Here is a 16,978-nt window from a genome sequence, read left to right as displayed (position 1 = left end):
GCTTTTAATAATAAAAATTAGGATTTTTTTTTTGTCAAAATATTTTTGTTACTACTGTTTTTATTCTGTATTAGCTTATGTCTATATAAACAGTGTGTGTGTGTGTGTGTTCGTATATATATATATATATATATATATATATACACACAGCATATATGTATATATATATGGGACAAATTTGTTGGTACCCTTACAGCTCATTGCAACAATGCTTCATTCATCCTGAAAAGTGATGAAATGAAAAGCATTTTTTTAATGTATACCTGCATGCCTTTGGTATGTCATAGAGTAAAGCAAAGAAACTGTGAAAAAAGATAAATTATTGCTAAAGAGATAAATTATATTATAAAATGGTCTGGACAGATTTGTTTGTACCCCTAAGAAAAGATTATAAATAGCTGGATTATTGTGACATTTGAAACTAACTGTTTTCTTTAATTGGTATGACACATGTCTTTAATCTTATAATCAGTCATTCAGCCTATTCAAATGGAGAAAAGTAGTCACTCTGCTGTTTGGTATCATCGTGTGCACACTGGACATGGACCAGAGAAAGCAAAGGAGAGAGTTGTCTGAGGAGATCAAAAAGAAAATTATAGACAAGCATGTTGAAAGTAAAGGCTATGAGACCATCTCCAAGCAGCTTGATGTTCCTGTGACTACAGCTGCAAATGTTATTAAGAAGTTTAAGGTCCATGGGACTGTAGCCAACCTCCATGGACGTGGCCACAAGAGGAAAATCGACCCCATATTGAACAGAAGGATAGTGCGAATTGTAGAAAAAGAGCCATGGACACCTCCAAAGAGGTACAAGCTGAACTCCAAGGTCAAGGTGTATTACTTTCTGATTGCACCATCCGTCACTTTTTGAGTAACAGTAGGCTCCATGAAAGAAGACCCAGGAGGACTCCACTTTTGAAAGAAAAACATATAACAGCCGGACTGGAATTTGCTAAAATGCATATTGACAAGCCACAATGCTTCTGGGAGAATGTCCTTTGGACGGAGGAGTCAAAACTGGAGTGTTTTGGCAAGTCACATCAGCTCTATGTTCACAGAAGAAAGAATGAAGCTTTCAAAAAAAAGAACACCACAACTAATGTGAAACATGGAGGAGGCTTGGTTATGTTTTGGGGCTGCTTTGCTGCGTCTGGCAGCAAATCTCAAGGCTATCAAGGCATTCAAGAGGGAAACATACTGCCCAGTGTCAGAAACCTCTGTCTCAGTCACAGGTCATGGGTCCTCCAACAGGATAATGACCCAAAACACACGGCTAAGCACCCAAGGATGGATAAGAACAAAACATTGCACTATTCTGGAGTGGACTTCTATGAGCCCTAATCTGAATCGTATTGAACATCTATGGATAGAGCTGAAACATGCAGTCTGGAGAAGGCCCCCGTCAAACCTGAGACAGCTGGAGCAGTTTGCTCAGGAAGAGTGGCCCAAACTACCAGTTGACAGGTGCAGAAGTTTCATTGAGAGCGACAGAAATCGCTAGATTGCAGTGATTGCCTCTAAAGGTTGTGCAACAAAATATTTGGTTAAGGGTACCAACAAATTTGTCCAGGCCATTTTAGAATCAAATCGATCTCTTTAGCAATAATTTATCTCTTTTCACACTTTCTTTGATTTACTCTCTATGACATACCACCAAAGGCATGCAGGTATCCATGAGGAAATTGCTTTTAATTTCATCACTTTTCAGGAGGAATGAAGCATTGTTGCAAAGAGGTGTAAGGGTACTAACAAATTTGTCCATGTCTGTGTGTGTGTGTATATATATATATATATATATATATATATATATATATATATATATATATATATATATATATCCTCCTATATATACCTACTCCTTCCCTCCACTAGTCTGGGGGTCCACCTTGGGCAAGTACCCCCTTACCCCCCCTATATTTCTTATGATAATAAACAGTTTTAGAAACTCATCTGAATGAATGTCCACTTAATTTATAAAAAATCTATTTTTAAAATATTAATACAATTATTTGTAATGAATAATTTAAAATAATAATGAATGAATCAAATAACTATTTACTATGTATTTTTATTTTTTTTATTTCCCATTTTTTGTCTGCCGCAGAACTTTTTTTTACAATGAAATAAAACCGTTGATAATAATAATAATAATAATGATAATAATAATAATAATAATAATAATAATAATAATAATAATAATAATAATAATAATAATATTACAATTGTTTTTATTATAATTATTACCATTAAATGTGGAATAGAAATATTTCATGAACTAATCACTAAATTAATAAATAACCCTGTGGCAAAAAAAAAAAAAAAAAAATCCCCACAGCGTTTCCGCTTACGTCACTAATGACACGTGTATCCAAGATGGCGGCTATGGTAAGTGAAAAGCGGAATCTTCCACCTCAAACCGTTTTCACTCTCACTTTTTAAGAATAAAACACTGTCTACTGCGCCGACCGTGCGGGGGGAGAAACACACTCTACGCGGAATACAAGCACTAAAAAGCAGTGAGCCGCGGCCGGACTGGCTGTCTTCGTCAGAATGTTTTGCTGTGTAGATGGTGGCGGTGTCGCTAGCCAGCCAGCTAACTCAGCTAACTTGCTAACTCTCTTGGTCGGCTGTGCTCGCCGTGAAGAACCGGTTTCCTTCGTGCCTCCGTCACCAGCGACGGATGGTTCGAGCGTATGAACGGTGTCGTTCTCGGTCGATGGGTTGTCACATGCGGCAGACCCGAGATAAGTTGGGTTTCCGAACTTTGTGAATTCCTCGGCGGCGTCGCATGAGCTAGCTCAGTGTAAAGTCAGTGATTGAAGTCGAAATCAGATCCTAAGATACTACACGGTGGTTGTTTTCTGGGGTGGTCTAAAAGTTTGAAGGACCTCACTACACACACTTTTTGGTGCCATTTATTTATTTACTTTGTCACCTACGATTGTACAGTAGCGCCCTGCTGGCTGTTTCATATTCTTTTAAACTGGATTAAGATACATAATTGCTTTATTCATCCACTTTATACATACTTTATAGCAGCAGCTGACATCAAAACAATCGGCCGTATTAATGTATAAATATTCTGAATAGAAAAAAAAAGGTACTAAGTAATAAACCTACGAATTAAGTTAAAATGTAGTTAATTAATTGGACATGGACAATAAACCTCTGTATCAACAATTCACATGGTCTAAAATAGGAAATTGTGCAAGTTTGCGTACATATATTTAAAATGAAATCAGTATATACACTACTTACAAAAATTTAGTGATATTTGGCTTTTGGGTGAAATTTATGGAAAATGTAAAAAGTTCACACTACAGCGATATTATATCATGAAAGTAGGGCATTTAAGTAGAATAATGCAATGGTGATTTCCTCATCTCAAACAATTTATTGAAACAAAAGCCAACAACAGTGGTGGGAATACCACAACAAAAAATGTCAGTGTCTCAATAACTTGTCATGTGCCCTTGAGCATCAATTACAGCTTGACAACGACGTCTCATGCTGTTCACAAGTCGACTTATTGTCTGCTGAGGCGTGGACCCCCACTCTTCTTGAAGGGCGGCCCTCAGGACATTGAGGTTCTGGGGTACAGAGTTATGAGCCTCTGCACAGCCACTCAGCTGATCCCATAGGTTTTCTAAGGGATTCAGGTCTGGAGAAAGTGCAGGCCACTCCATTTAAGGTACCCTTGTCTCGTGCAGCCGTTCCCTAATGATGCGACCTCCATGAGCTGGAGCATTGTCGTCCATGAAGATGAACTTAGGCCTGTGTTGTTCATGCAGAGGCACAATGACTGGATTAATGATGTTATTCAGGTAGTATGGGCTTGTCACTGTACCATTCACAAAGTGTAGGGCAGTTCTATATTGACTAGACACACCTGCCCACACTATAACACCACCACCACCAAAGGCTCGTCTGGTGACAACAGTGTCTGATGCATAGCGCTCTCCTTGACGTCTCAGACATCGTTGGCGGCCACGTGAATCGACTTTCATCAGAGAACAGCACTGAGGCCCACTGGTGCCTCGTCCAGCGTAAATGCTCCCTGGCCCATGCAAGACGATGATGCCTGTGCCTGGTGGTGTGGTCAGGTACCCTTGCAGGTCGTCTAGCACGCAGACCACGCTGATGTAAACGGTTTCAAATGGTCTGATGTGACCCTTGGGTGCCTCTCACCTCCCTTAAATGTGCCTGGAGTTGAGTGGCATTCATCATCCGGTTCCACGGGGCACTGTTCACAATGAAGCGCTCATCAGTGTGGGATGTGGCCAAAGGACGTCCACTTCTATGCCTTTCTGTGACTCTTCCAGTCTCTCTGTATCTCTGTTGCAACCTGCTGATGACACTCTGTGACACTCTAAGCTCAGTGGCCACTTCCCTCTGAGAACATCCTGTTTGAAGCCTCGCAGTGGTGAGGTACTGTTGATCAATTGTTAGATGTCATCTTGGTCTCATGACGTCAAAATGTGAACAGCATGATGAAGAGGACTGTTTAAATACCAATTCTAATTGAACCAGGAAATGTATTGGTCGACTCATGGATCAAACACCTGTTGTGAATTTTGCCGTTCAGCTCCTTGTTAGAGAACAGCAAGTTGTGCAAAAAGTACTGAATCATTGAGTTGGACATGTGCATTCAAAAGTTTAGAGAAGGTCAAATTAAGATCAAGGTAATAGTGCATTTTGGGTTCATCCTGAAATTTCACCTGAAAGCCGAATATCCCTAACTTTTTGTGAGTAGCGTATACTGTGTGCCATTGTGTTGTAACATTATAATATGTACAGTACTGTCGTGTGTGTCTCTGTGTGTGTCTGTGTGTGTCTGTGTGTGTGTGTGTGAGATATTGCAGTCTGTAGCTCCCCCTCTCACCCCGATGTAAAAATACTAAGATAGTGGAAAAAGCTTGACATTTCTTAAGGGGAAGTTGCCAAAGTAATCCATGTGAGAGCTTGAGTTGTCTTTGCACAACCTCAATTTATTCTGGTTCTCTGACTTTGTATTAGAAGTAATTTGACTGTAATTAGTCTTGATATTTTGAAGTATTTGGGAGAGTGCAACCAGGTCATAGTGCAAGCTGCTGATTTAATCTACTGTGTTGATGTATTTCCCCGTGTCCTTGCTTTATCGCATGTAGTAGCCTTTATTAAAAGTCAGACAAAGAAATATGCCTCAAAAGAATGCAATGTTATACTGTAAGGTTTTAGATTATTAAATTATTGAGCTGTGCAATTGACATTATTTTCCCAATGTGAGATAAATTAAGTGTAAGTGTTGTGACTAAACCTGTATTTTTTATGATAAAGTTTATCTATATCACTCAGGTTGACTTGCCAAAAGGCATTTTTTGAACTACATTTTTTTTAAGTAATTGAAACCACATTCCAGGAGTGTTTTTAGGTAGATTCAATAGGTTTATTTGCAGGTAATGTGCAGTCTTGAGTCCAGATAGGTGCAGGATGTTTGCTCTGGGCTGATTGGTCCACACCGTGTGGTGCGACGTTGTCTCTGTGTGTCCGTGCTGCAGGAGACGTGGTGGGCCCTGCTGCTGGTGTCCTTGCTGCCCGTGGCCCGGCCATTCTATGTCCCCGGAGTTGCTCCACAGGACTTCCACGAGAGTGAGCCTGTAGATATAAAGGTATGTTTAGAATCGACATTTGTGCTCCCTGAGATCTACCACTCAGTCTGTCTTTGGTTGAGAGCTTGACATTTTTATTTTAACGTCTCTAGGGGATTAAGCTCAATCGAAGTTTATTTTTTTGTCGCTCTGGTTTGATTCAATATTTTGACTAGGGCCATTGTATCCCATTCAGTTGGCCAGACTCTGTGATTCCTGTCACACAATGTGTGGGTACATTCATTCACTCATTCAGAGACCAATGTAGTAAAAATGTAATAGCTTATGAATGATTGAGAGGTACTATTAGTAGCCTTTGTCCGACAATTTATCAAGTCCTCTTAGTTCTACTGCAAATACTCAAATATGGTCCGTGTACCTGTTGGTCGTGCTATTTTCCTCTCCGAAATGGACACAAATACAGATTGAAAATTAAAATAATAATTGGCGATATGGCAAAAATATCATCAAGATTTTTTTTCAGGCAGGATCACGAGCTTGTCATGATTCTTTTTCATGTTGGTTTTTAAGACTATTTTACAAGTTATTGAACAGTACAACCAAATTAATTTCCCGATTAGAAAAATAAATATTGCACTACAAGATAACAGAACCTAAAAGAATAAAGAACTGAACGCCCCATGCACCGCTGCATCTTCATCTTATTCTTTATTTTTGGCCTTAACACCCCAACTGCACCATAAAACAAACACATATGTGACCCACCGCAGCAAAACCCGCTGTCTTGCTCATTTCTAATATCGCCAGGAGCAGCCAAAGTTGAAAAAACCTTTCAACGAAATCCTGACGTCACTTCTGTAAACAAGACGAGGATCCAGTTTCACTTGTCTGTGAAAACTTTCATCTCCTGGTTGTTAGGGATTACGAGAAGCAGGTGGAGGAAGATCTAAATCATATCGCGGACCTTATTCTGACCAGTGCGATAGATCCGTGTCAGTGTAAGCAGCTCATACTGGACTGCATTTTCAGCGATGACAGTCAATTCTCCGATAGCGACGCTGAGAACGACTGCGATGCTGAATCTGATAGCGGTGTTATCCCGGACTTGGAGAACATTTCAAACAGCGGATTTCAACCTGAATGTGATGATGAAACGGAATATTTTCGAGAACCACCGAAGGAGATAAACGATACGCCCGTTGTTGTTACAACCGAAGAAGTTGACATGATGAAGTCCGTTGAGGTTGATGATTGGGATTGAGGTTTTCAGATTTCAGATTTTCCGAGACTCATGTTATCAATAGACCCTACATTTTGTTGTGTTGTCCGTACTTTTAAACTCCAAGATAATTCCACTTTTATAGAACATGTGTATTCTTACTGTTAAATAAAAAAAAAATTTAAAACAAAAATAGTTGTGTGTTGATGACGCTGTTCAACATTCCCTCAAAACAGGAGAACAAAGCAGTGATTGCCCCATTCAGCAGTATGTTAAGTAGCCATGTGGCTTTGTTTGTCCGCCAACACCATTTGCGTTCTGGGAGCTGGCTGAATGAACCAAGCATGGGTAAAACCTTAAGGTGGAGTGTCCTAGCACCTGCCCCACCGTGCCCTTCTTATCAGGCGCGCATTTTCTTTCTTTTTTTTTTTTCTTCTTTTTTTTATTTTATTTTATTTTTTGTAAATGGGTGTCAAGGAGCAGATTGTCTGGGGAAGATATATTCATGAGGAAGTACTCATGCACCTTGAGGACATGGCATGTTCGCAAACAGCGGCTCTGCTGTTCTGCTCCGTTTTCCCAGAGCGGAAAAATGCCTAGAAACTGAGCTTTTTTTTTTTTTTGAGCACCTGCCCCTAAAAGTCTCTGTACAGAACTATAGAGGGTAAGTGAGACCCGATCACCAGTGGTTACTGGACAGCTCTGGCCAAGAGGGGGAGAGCCTCCGCCCACTCTCTCTCTCCCTCTCCCCGTCCCCCTCCCCGCTCCATTTTCAGAACATGGTAAACTGCACTTCTACAGTTTCAATTAAAAAAAAGAAAAGGTCTGTCATCAGTGTCAATCACGATCAATGGAGTTGATAGACGATTGAATCGTAAATTGGCCCAAGCCTACTCTTTTATTCTTTAAACTTGTAAAAGGGGAAAAAAAATAATGCCCCCAAAAGTCTTCCACCTAAACATACCCACGGATGGGTGCAGTAATACTTCTCATAGAATTCGTTGTCCAATTTCTCTTTGGATTGTGTGTTTTCCAGGCAGTCAAGCTCACCAGCTCCCGCACCCAGCTCCCTTATGAATATTACTCGTTGCCTTTCTGTAAACCAGATGCCGTTCTCTACAAGGCAGAGAACCTGGGTAAGCTTTTCCACAATCGACGCCAGATTCTCTAGTTTGTTTTTTCCTTTTTACCATTCCACAAATGTGGCGCCTTAGAGCCTCTGGTGTCTTTCATTGTAGGCGAGGTGCTTCGCGGGGACCGTATTGTCAACACGGCCTACAGCATCGCCATGAACCAGGACAAGAAGTGCGAGGTGGTGTGCGGCAAGAAGACGCTGAGTGTGGAGGAGAGCAAGCTGGTGGCGGAGAGGATTCAGGAGGAGTACTACATTCACCTGTGAGCGACGCCTGCTTGTTAATTACGTCCCCCTGTGAAATAGCAGAAGAAAATCAGAAAACAGTGGTGTCATGTGTCCCCTATCATGCAACTGGTTTACGGTAATTACTATGGGACCAGTTGGTGTCAGTGGGATATTTTCCTTGCATCGCTTCCATGGCTGAATAGTGTTGTTGTCGTTGCCATGGTTATATCAGCAGCCTCTCAAAATGCCTCCCCACATTTTAATCTAAGGATTTGTCTTTTGACGCCGCATGAATGTGTATGGGTAGAAATATTCTCCACCCCTTCAGTGTAATGGAAAACCGGGCTTGTGAATATTTCAGTTTCTCCCACTTTCCCCTTTTCCCAGCTTCCCTGAAATAACCACGTCATCTTGGCGTCACGGCCAGCAGCCGATATCAATTCGCATGATCTTTTTGATCAGCGTGTGAAACCAAAACCGACCTGTTGCTCGCTACCGTTTGTCCCCAGCATCGCGGATAACCTGCCGGTGGCCACCAGGCTGGAGTTCTACCCCAACAGGGAGGCGGGCGGAGAGGAGGAGCAGAAGAAAGACACCACGAAGGACGTGCAGTTTGAGCACGGCTACAGACTGGGCTTCGCCGACAACAACAAGGTGGAGCTCGCATTGATGCACTGCGGTGCTTAAGCCGCGCCTAAATGTTGTTTTTATCCTCTGAAGTTTAATAATCTTGTGTTTTTGAAAAAAAAAAAAAAAAAAAAAAAAAAATCCCCTCCTCTTCCTTCCACCAGTTCTACCTGCACAACCACCTGTCCTTCATACTCTACTACCACAGGGAGCGGCTGGAGGAGGGCAACGACCACGACTATAGGGTGGTGCGCTTTGAGGTGGTGCCCCAGAGCGTCAAGGTTGACGGTAGGTTGATGCAAACGGCGCCTAAATATTGGCCGCCACATTCAAAATCTTAACAGGGAACGATTTGATCTGACAAGGGAGGGGTGGAATGTTTCTACACCGCTGAATTATTCTCTGCTGCTAGGGAGAAGGATTATTTTGCTTCTGTTCCCCAACATTTTATTTTCTACCATTGCGCCTTTGTGACTGTGGATTGCCAGATCTGAAGCCTGACGAGAAGGAGAAAACCTGCACGCTGCCCGAAGCCAGCGGCTCAGCGCCGCAGGAGATCGATCCGGCCAAGGAGAACCACGTCCTCTTTACCTACTCTGTTCACTGGGAGGTTGGTGATTTGGCCGTGAACCTTAGTTGACCCGAAGCACACTCAAGACACAAGTCCATCCCTTGATACGAGTCCTCTCTGAAGCAGATCCCAAATGTGTGGTTTCAGTTATTCTTGATGAGCCCCCCCCATTAATCTTTGTGCCTGAGAGACTGTTTGTCTCTGTGAAAGCTTGACACTTCTCTTGTTTGTTTAAAGAGGGCTTTGCAATAACATCAATTTTACTTCTTAATAACAATATTGACCATAGAAAATAACAATGGTGTTGACGTCAGGATTTGTGCCACTGGTAACTGCGTATATAGAAAGTCCCTTATTCTATCTGTTGCCGCCTGACATCCCTGACCCTCCCCGTCTACACAATACTGTTTATGGCCTTTTATAGGGACATGGAAATCAGCTTATGAGTAAAAAAACTGTAAGAATCCCAACCAGTTTACTAGTGACAAGCAAAATGATCATTTTTTCAGTGCAAATCTTTGCAGCTGTGGTTCATCTCTGCCCCACCCCACCATTGTAGGAAAGCCAGGTGAAGTGGGCGTCTCGCTGGGACACGTATCTTACCATGAGCGACGTCCAGATCCACTGGTTCTCCATCGTCAACTCCGTGGTGGTCGTCTTCTTCCTCTCCGGTGTGTTGAGCCCCCCCCCCCCCCCCCCCCCACACACACACTTTACACACTTTACTTAACCTTTAGTTTTTTGGTAGAAACACGTTTTAACGCCTTGTATTGTATACAATTAGAAGTGGTTTTTCGAGTGGATGTTATTGTTGTACACTTTCATGGGTATAAACAATGACCTTAAAGTCAATCGGGGAATACTTTTTTTTGAAGCCTGGACAAAAAATGTATTCCATCAGTTTCTGTGTGTAAAATATGTGAAATGCTGGACGCTTTACCCCCTGTGTAGTGGGAGGATGGATGTATTATTTGGAGGTCTCTAAACCATGTGTCCTCTCTCGTCTCAGGTATTCTCAGCATGATCATTATCAGGACCTTGAGGAAGGACATCGCCAACTACAACAGAGAGGATGACATTGTAAGTGTGTGTGTGTGTGTGTGTGTGTGTGTGTGTGTGTGTGTGTGTGTGTGTGTGTGTGTGTGTGTGTGTGTGTGTGTGTGTGTGTGTGTGTGTGTGTGTGTGTGCGCGTGTGCGTGCGTGCGTAAGATGGTGTGATGTGTCAACCCCCCACCTCTAATGTTCACAAGACAGACTGTTGTGTGACCGCGACACTTCCCCGCAGGAGGACACTATGGAGGAGTCGGGATGGAAGAACGTCCACGGGGACGTGTTCAGGCCGCCTCAGTATCCCATGATCCTCAGCTCCCTGCTGGGCTCGGGCATCCAGCTCTTCTGCATGATTCTCATTGTCATCTGTGAGTTGCACTCTGATAACCGTTTATTGTTTTAAACTTCTTAACGTATTCAATTATCTTTTGCCCAACAACACAAGCTTTTCTATTGTGGGGCATTATGAAAGATTAATCTTGTACAAGACAATTGCTCTGTGGCATAAGTTAAGTGTGTGTGTGTGTGTGTGTGTGTGTGTGTGTGTGTGTGTGTGTGTGTGTGTGTGTGTGTGTGTGTGTGTGTGTGTGTGTGTGTGTGTGTGTGTGTGTGTGTGTGTGTGTGTGTGTGTGTTAGTTGTGGCCATGTTGGGTATGTTGTCTCCGTCCAGCAGAGGAGCTCTGATGACTACAGCGTGCTTCCTCTTCATGTTCATGGGGTGAGTCTTAGGTTGTCAGGTAGCAAAGAGATGTAGCTGGACTGGAGATGGATGAGGTGGGGATTTGGCTAAAGACCTGACGGTAAGGACTGAATCGTGGAACCGGCTGTGCGAGCAATGAAGCGGTCAACAGAAACAATTTCACTATGTAAAAAAAACCTAAACATTTTATATAATGTATGTGGTAATGGATCTATAATATTATGCAGATTTAGCAGCTGCAGTGTATCGTCTATGTGGTGCTAGAAATGGCCGCAGTGTGCAGCCTGAGAAAGTGGTTTGAACCAGCATGGGGGTTCTTACTTTTCCTGAATTCCATGCACAGGTAGAACTGTTCCATCGCCCTCGTAACTCTCTCTCTGCTCCTCCAGTGTGTTTGGTGGCTACTTCGCCGGTAGACTGTACCGCACACTGAAAGGCCATCGGTGGAAGAAGGGAGCGTTCTGTGTGAGTGAATTTAAATTATAGTCAGTCTTTCATTTAGTTTTTTTTTTTTTTTGCAAAGTAGCATTTGATTCTTCAGTTATTACGTTCTCGTATTTTGTTTTCTTCCCCCCGCAGACGGCAACGTTGTATCCCGCGGTCGTGTTTGGAATCTGCTTCGTCCTCAACTGTTTCATCTGGGGAGAGCACTCATCTGGCGCGGTGAGCTCCACAACACACACAGATATGGTGGTCGTAACGGGCCGCGTGCAACTCTGTAGAAGTCTCTCCCGCTCATGTTAAATGAACCAAATCAGTGGACGCTCTGCGCTTTAGGTTTGTCCGGGTGGCTTTGCTTCATTCAACACATTCTCCTCCTCCTCTCTCCCTCCACCCCAAGGTCCCCTTCACCACCATGCTGGCCCTGCTCTGCATGTGGTTCGGCATCTCCATGCCGCTGGTCTACCTGGGCTACTACTTCGGCTTCCGCAAGCAGCCGTACGACAACCCCGTGCGCACCAACCAGATCCCCCGGCAGGTCCCCGAGCAGCGCTGGTACATGAACAAGTTTGTCGGGTAAGCACACACACACACACACACACACATACACACACACTCTCTCTCTCGCTCTCGCTCTCTCTCTAGGGTTGGGTGATACAGTGGAGGAAATAATTATTTGATCCCTCACTGATTTTGTAAGTTTGCCCACTGACAAAGAAATGAACGGTCTATAATTTTAGTGGTAATTTTTGGTTGGTTTATTATGACAGTGAGAGACAGAATATCAAAAAGAAAATCCAGAAAATTACATTAAATAAAAGAATATAATAATATATAATATAATATATAATATAAATATAATATAAATATATATAATATAAATTATTTTGCATTTCATTGAGTGAAATAAGTATTTGATCCCCTATCAAAACATGACTTCGTACTTGGTGGAGAAACCCTTGTTGGCAAGTACAAAGGTCAGATGTTTCTTGTAGTTGATTACCAGGTTTGCACACATCTCAGGAGGAGTTTTGGACCACTCCTCTTTGCAGATCCTCTCCAAATCTTTAAGGTTTCGAGGCTGTCGCTTGGCAACTCGAAGCTTCAGCTCCCGCCACAGATTTTCTATAGGATTAAGGTCCAGAGACTGGCCAGGCCACTCCATGACCTCAATGTGCTTCTTCGTGAGTCACTCCTTTGTTGCCTTGGCTGTATGTTTTGGGTCATTGTCGTGCTGGAAGACCCATCCACGACCTATTTTTAGTGTCCTGGCTGAGAGAAGGAGGTTGTCACCCAGGATTTCACGGTACATGGCCCCATCCATCTTTCCCTCGATGCGGTTAAGTCGACCTGTCCCCTTAGCAGAGAAACACCCCCAAAGCATAATGCTTCCACCTCCATGCTTGACAGTGGGGATGGTCTTGTGGGGGTCATAGTCAGAATTCCTCTTCCTCCAAACACGGCGAGTCGCATTAATACCAAAAAGCTAGATTTTGGTCTCATCTGACCACATCACCTTCTCACAAGCATTCTCTGAATCATTCAGGTGTTCATTGGCAAACTTCAGACAGGCCTCTACATGTCCCTTCTTGAGCAGGGGGACCTTACGGGCGCTGCAGGATTTTAATCCATTACGGTGTAGTGTGTTACCAATGTTTTTTTTGGTGACTGTGGTCCCAGCTGCCTTGAGATCATTAATAAGTTCCCCCTGTGTAGTTTTGGGCTGATCCCTCACCTTTCTCATGATCATTGATACCCCACGAGGTGAGGTCTTGCGTGGAGCCCCAGACTGAGGGAGATTGACGGTCATTTTGTGTTTCTTCCATTTTCGAATAATCGCGCCAACAGTTGTCTCCTTCTCACCCAGCTTCTTGCCAATGGTCTGTAGCCCATTCCAGCCTTGTGCAGGTCTACAATCTTGTCCCTGATGTCCTTAGACAGCTCTTTGGTCTTGCCCATGATGGAGAGGTTGGAGTCGGATTGATTGACTCTGTGGACAGGTGTCTTTTACACAGGTAACGGGTTGAGATTAGGAGTACTTTCTTAAAGTGAGAGGACTAATCTGTGGGAGCCAGAATTCTTAATGGTTGATAGGGGATCGAATACTTATTTCACTCAATGAAATGCCAAATAATTTATATATTTTTTTAATGTGATTTTCTGGATTTTCTTTTGATATTCTGTCTCTCTGTTATAATAAACCTACCAAAAATTACCACTAAAATTATAGACTGTCATTTCTTTGTCAGTGGGTAAACTTACAAAATCAGTGAGGGATCAAATAATTATTTCCTCCACTGTATGTCAAAATTCCATACCCGCCACAGTTAGCCCAACAACCGGCGATTACCGATATATTTGCGTGTTTTGCGAACCAGGCTCAAATAAATCTCTTGCTCCTCGTCATCGCTGTCTGCAGAAATAAGTGACACGGAGAAGCGACGCATACCATTGTTGGCGGCGACGACACACTAGATTTTGAAGACGGGTTAATTATTTTTCGGAGTTGAATTCTCGACGAGACAGACCATTAAACTAGCAAAATTGAAGGATTAAAAATAGCGTGGAAACCCCCCCCCCCCCCACCCCCCACCCCACCCCACCCCAAAAAAAAGGATTGCCAATGTATTTGTCCAATCCCCCAAGCCTCACTCACTCACTCACACACACACTCGCACACGCACACAGACACACAACACACTCACACTCAAACTGACTGTAACTTTGTCCTCCTCTAGGATCCTGATGGCTGGGATCTTGCCGTTTGGAGCCATGTTCATCGAGCTCTTCTTCATCTTTAGTGTGAGTTCAACGTGACTTCCTGCTTCTCACCTCCTGACGTGTACTGTTCACCTCTGTCGTTGAGCTTTTAAAATGTACTGTTAGTCACATAGACCTGGTGTTGGCACGCAATTCCTCCACGTATATTGTGAGGTCCATGGTGTAAAAGGGGTCATGATTATCTTCATGATACAGTGTTCCGTAGCGCTCCGCCCCGACCCCGTTCCCAACATGAGTGCCAGCTGATCTGCCTGGCTCTGTGCATTGTAGACTCGTCTTATCCATGAGGAGATGAATGAAACGGAAGTAGAATAACCACGCGCGTGTGTCGCCCCCTGCAGGCCATCTGGGAGAACCAGTTTTACTACCTGTTTGGATTCCTCTTCCTGGTCTTCATCATCCTGGTGGTGTCCTGCTCCCAGATCAGCATCGTCATGGTCTACTTCCAGCTCTGTGCCGAGGTAAGGGACACGCTCCATCTGTGCTCTACGTTATTATTATTATTCCTCTTCTCTGGTTTTCTCAATGTGACTTTTACTGGAACGTTTAGCAGAGCCCCAAACCTCCTTTTTGTGTGTGTGTATGTGTGTGTCTGTGTGTCTGTGTGTGTGTGTCTGTGTGTCTGTGTGTCCGTGTGTGTCCGCAGGACTACCGCTGGTGGTGGAGAACCTTCCTGGTGTCGGGGGGTTCGGCCTTCTACGTCCTGGTTTACGCTGTCTTTTACTTCATCAACAAGGTACTGGACATGAATATACCGCCCTAGTGTGGAGATGGTTGAAGCTAATCTTTTTTTCCCTCCCCCTCCAGCTGGACATCGTGGAGTTCATCCCCTCGCTACTGTACTTCGGCTACACGGCGCTCATGGTCCTGTCCTTCTGGCTGCTTACGGGCACGATCGGCTTCTACGCCGCCTACATGTTCATTAGGAAAATCTACGCTGCCGTCAAGATTGACTGAGTCCTCACTGTTTTTTTTGGTTTTTTTTGTTTTGTTTTTTTTTGGTTTGTTTTTCCATGGTTTTTTTCTGTCCCCCTTTTTGTTTTTTAATATATTTTTTATTCTTCATGTCCAGCAAGCACTGACTTGTGTGTGTGTGTGTGTGTGTGTGTGTGTGTGTGTGTGTGTGTGTGTGTGTGTGTGTGTGTGTGTGTGTGTGTGTGTGTGTGTGTGTGTGTGTGTGTGTGTGTGTGTGTTTGAGAGGAGGAAACGGCGAGGTGGTTTTTGTGGCGCGACCACTCCACCCAATGGGTGGGGGAGGAACGGAACAGAACGCCACAGGAAAAGCTGGTTCCCCTCCACCCCCGTCTCCACTTCCCTCCCTCTCTTTCCGGACAGAGGCGCAGAGAGTTTCCCCTCCTTCAGGACCTTCCTCATGTTCTGCTGTTCCGGCTCGCACATGGCACCGTGGGCCAAAACGTCTGAATGCGCTTGTGTTTTGTTGGTTGTTCCTTTTTTTTTTTGTTTTTTTTTCTCCCATCTATTCTTGAGCTTATTATTGAGTTGGGCAGGTCTAAGTTATCTACACCTTTTTTCCCCTCCATTTCCTTGAATTTTTTTTTAAATCGACTCTTTGGACAATGTTTTTTAGTCTGGGTTCTCTGCACACATTTCCCATTACACTTCTGTTTACTTTTTAAGATACTGGGAGTTTTACGATCGGAAGAGGGGGGCCGTTTGGCCTGAGGCTGTACGGAAATTATGCTTGGAGATTCTATGATGTAACACGAACAACGGTATTAAAAAGATTCTGTTTTTGTATTTTTTTTATTTTTTATTTTATTTTTTTTCCCCTGCATTGTTTCCATGTCCCCATGTAGCCGTTTATCTACCGTGGCATGAATGAAAATATCATTTTCTCCTTCTGAAACAACACGGCCTCTCTCTCTCACACACACACACACACACACACACACACACACACACACACACACACACACACACACACACACACACACACACACACTGGAAGGCCGAGAAGCGTGAACGTTCTTTGCTCCTCCGACGGACTCGAGTGAGTGAGCACCCTGGGAGGACACCTTTTTACGGGAGGATTGAAAATGTGACGGCGGCAAAAACTGTAAATGTGGAAACGGTGACGTGAGAGATGTTCAGGCTTGTGGGGGGGGGCGTGGTCGAAAGAAACCTGTCCGCTCCAATACAGTACGTTGATGGACTGCTGGAACTATGCACACACGGGACAGAGCGTCGCGGAAATCGCTGCTTGTAACATATTAGACAAAGTGTCAATTTTTTCTGGTCATTATTTTTGGTCATTATCGAGAATAAGTTAGGATTTGAACACATTACCATGTCTTTAAATGTTTTTTTTATTTTTTAAACGAGGAAAAGACCAACACATTACAGTGTGCCCCAAACGGTTTTTATGATGGTGAATCACATTGTTAATTGTGGTGATGGATCAGACTCCAGTTTTGTGATTGAAAAGCTGATGGGCGATCTCTACTCCCTATAGCAGACTGTTGCTGGGAAATGAAATAAACGGTCCAAACCCATTATTATTATTATGTTTTTTTAGATTTTTCTGGAGAAGCCAAGAAAAAAAAAAGCCAAGTCTTTGTGAGCCTATAGTCGATATGAAGGTCTGAAATAAAAAATTGGGTTTTGAAAAAGGTTTCGTTGG

General features: G+C 43.4%; 1 protein-coding gene across 1 annotated transcript; it reads left to right on the top strand.

Annotated features, from left to right (window-relative positions):
• Window positions 1-2,373: 2,373 nt before the first annotated feature.
• On the top strand, window positions 2,374-16,850 carry tm9sf4 (transmembrane 9 superfamily protein member 4; the record flags this gene model as incomplete). Its single annotated transcript, XM_080015320.1, has 18 exons — window positions 2,374-2,385; window positions 5,538-5,648; window positions 7,844-7,943; window positions 8,046-8,202; window positions 8,677-8,821; window positions 8,959-9,082; window positions 9,283-9,404; window positions 9,925-10,036; window positions 10,375-10,445; window positions 10,651-10,783; window positions 11,052-11,133; window positions 11,505-11,580; window positions 11,695-11,778; window positions 11,957-12,132; window positions 14,295-14,358; window positions 14,679-14,798; window positions 14,984-15,073; window positions 15,145-16,850. The coding sequence occupies 18 exons, from the start codon at window positions 2,374-2,376 to the stop codon at window positions 15,292-15,294; spliced, it is 1,929 nt and encodes a 642-aa protein (XP_079871446.1). The 3' UTR covers window positions 15,295-16,850.
• Between the last annotated feature and the right edge of the window lie 128 nt (window positions 16,851-16,978).

The sequence above is a fragment of the Zeus faber genome (genome assembly GCF_960531495.2).
Source record: "Zeus faber genome assembly, chromosome: 15".
NCBI classification, from domain to species: Eukaryota; Metazoa; Chordata; class Actinopteri; order Zeiformes; family Zeidae; genus Zeus; species Zeus faber.
Note: the sequence above shows the minus strand (reverse complement) of the source record. Positions and strands in the feature narration are given on the sequence as shown.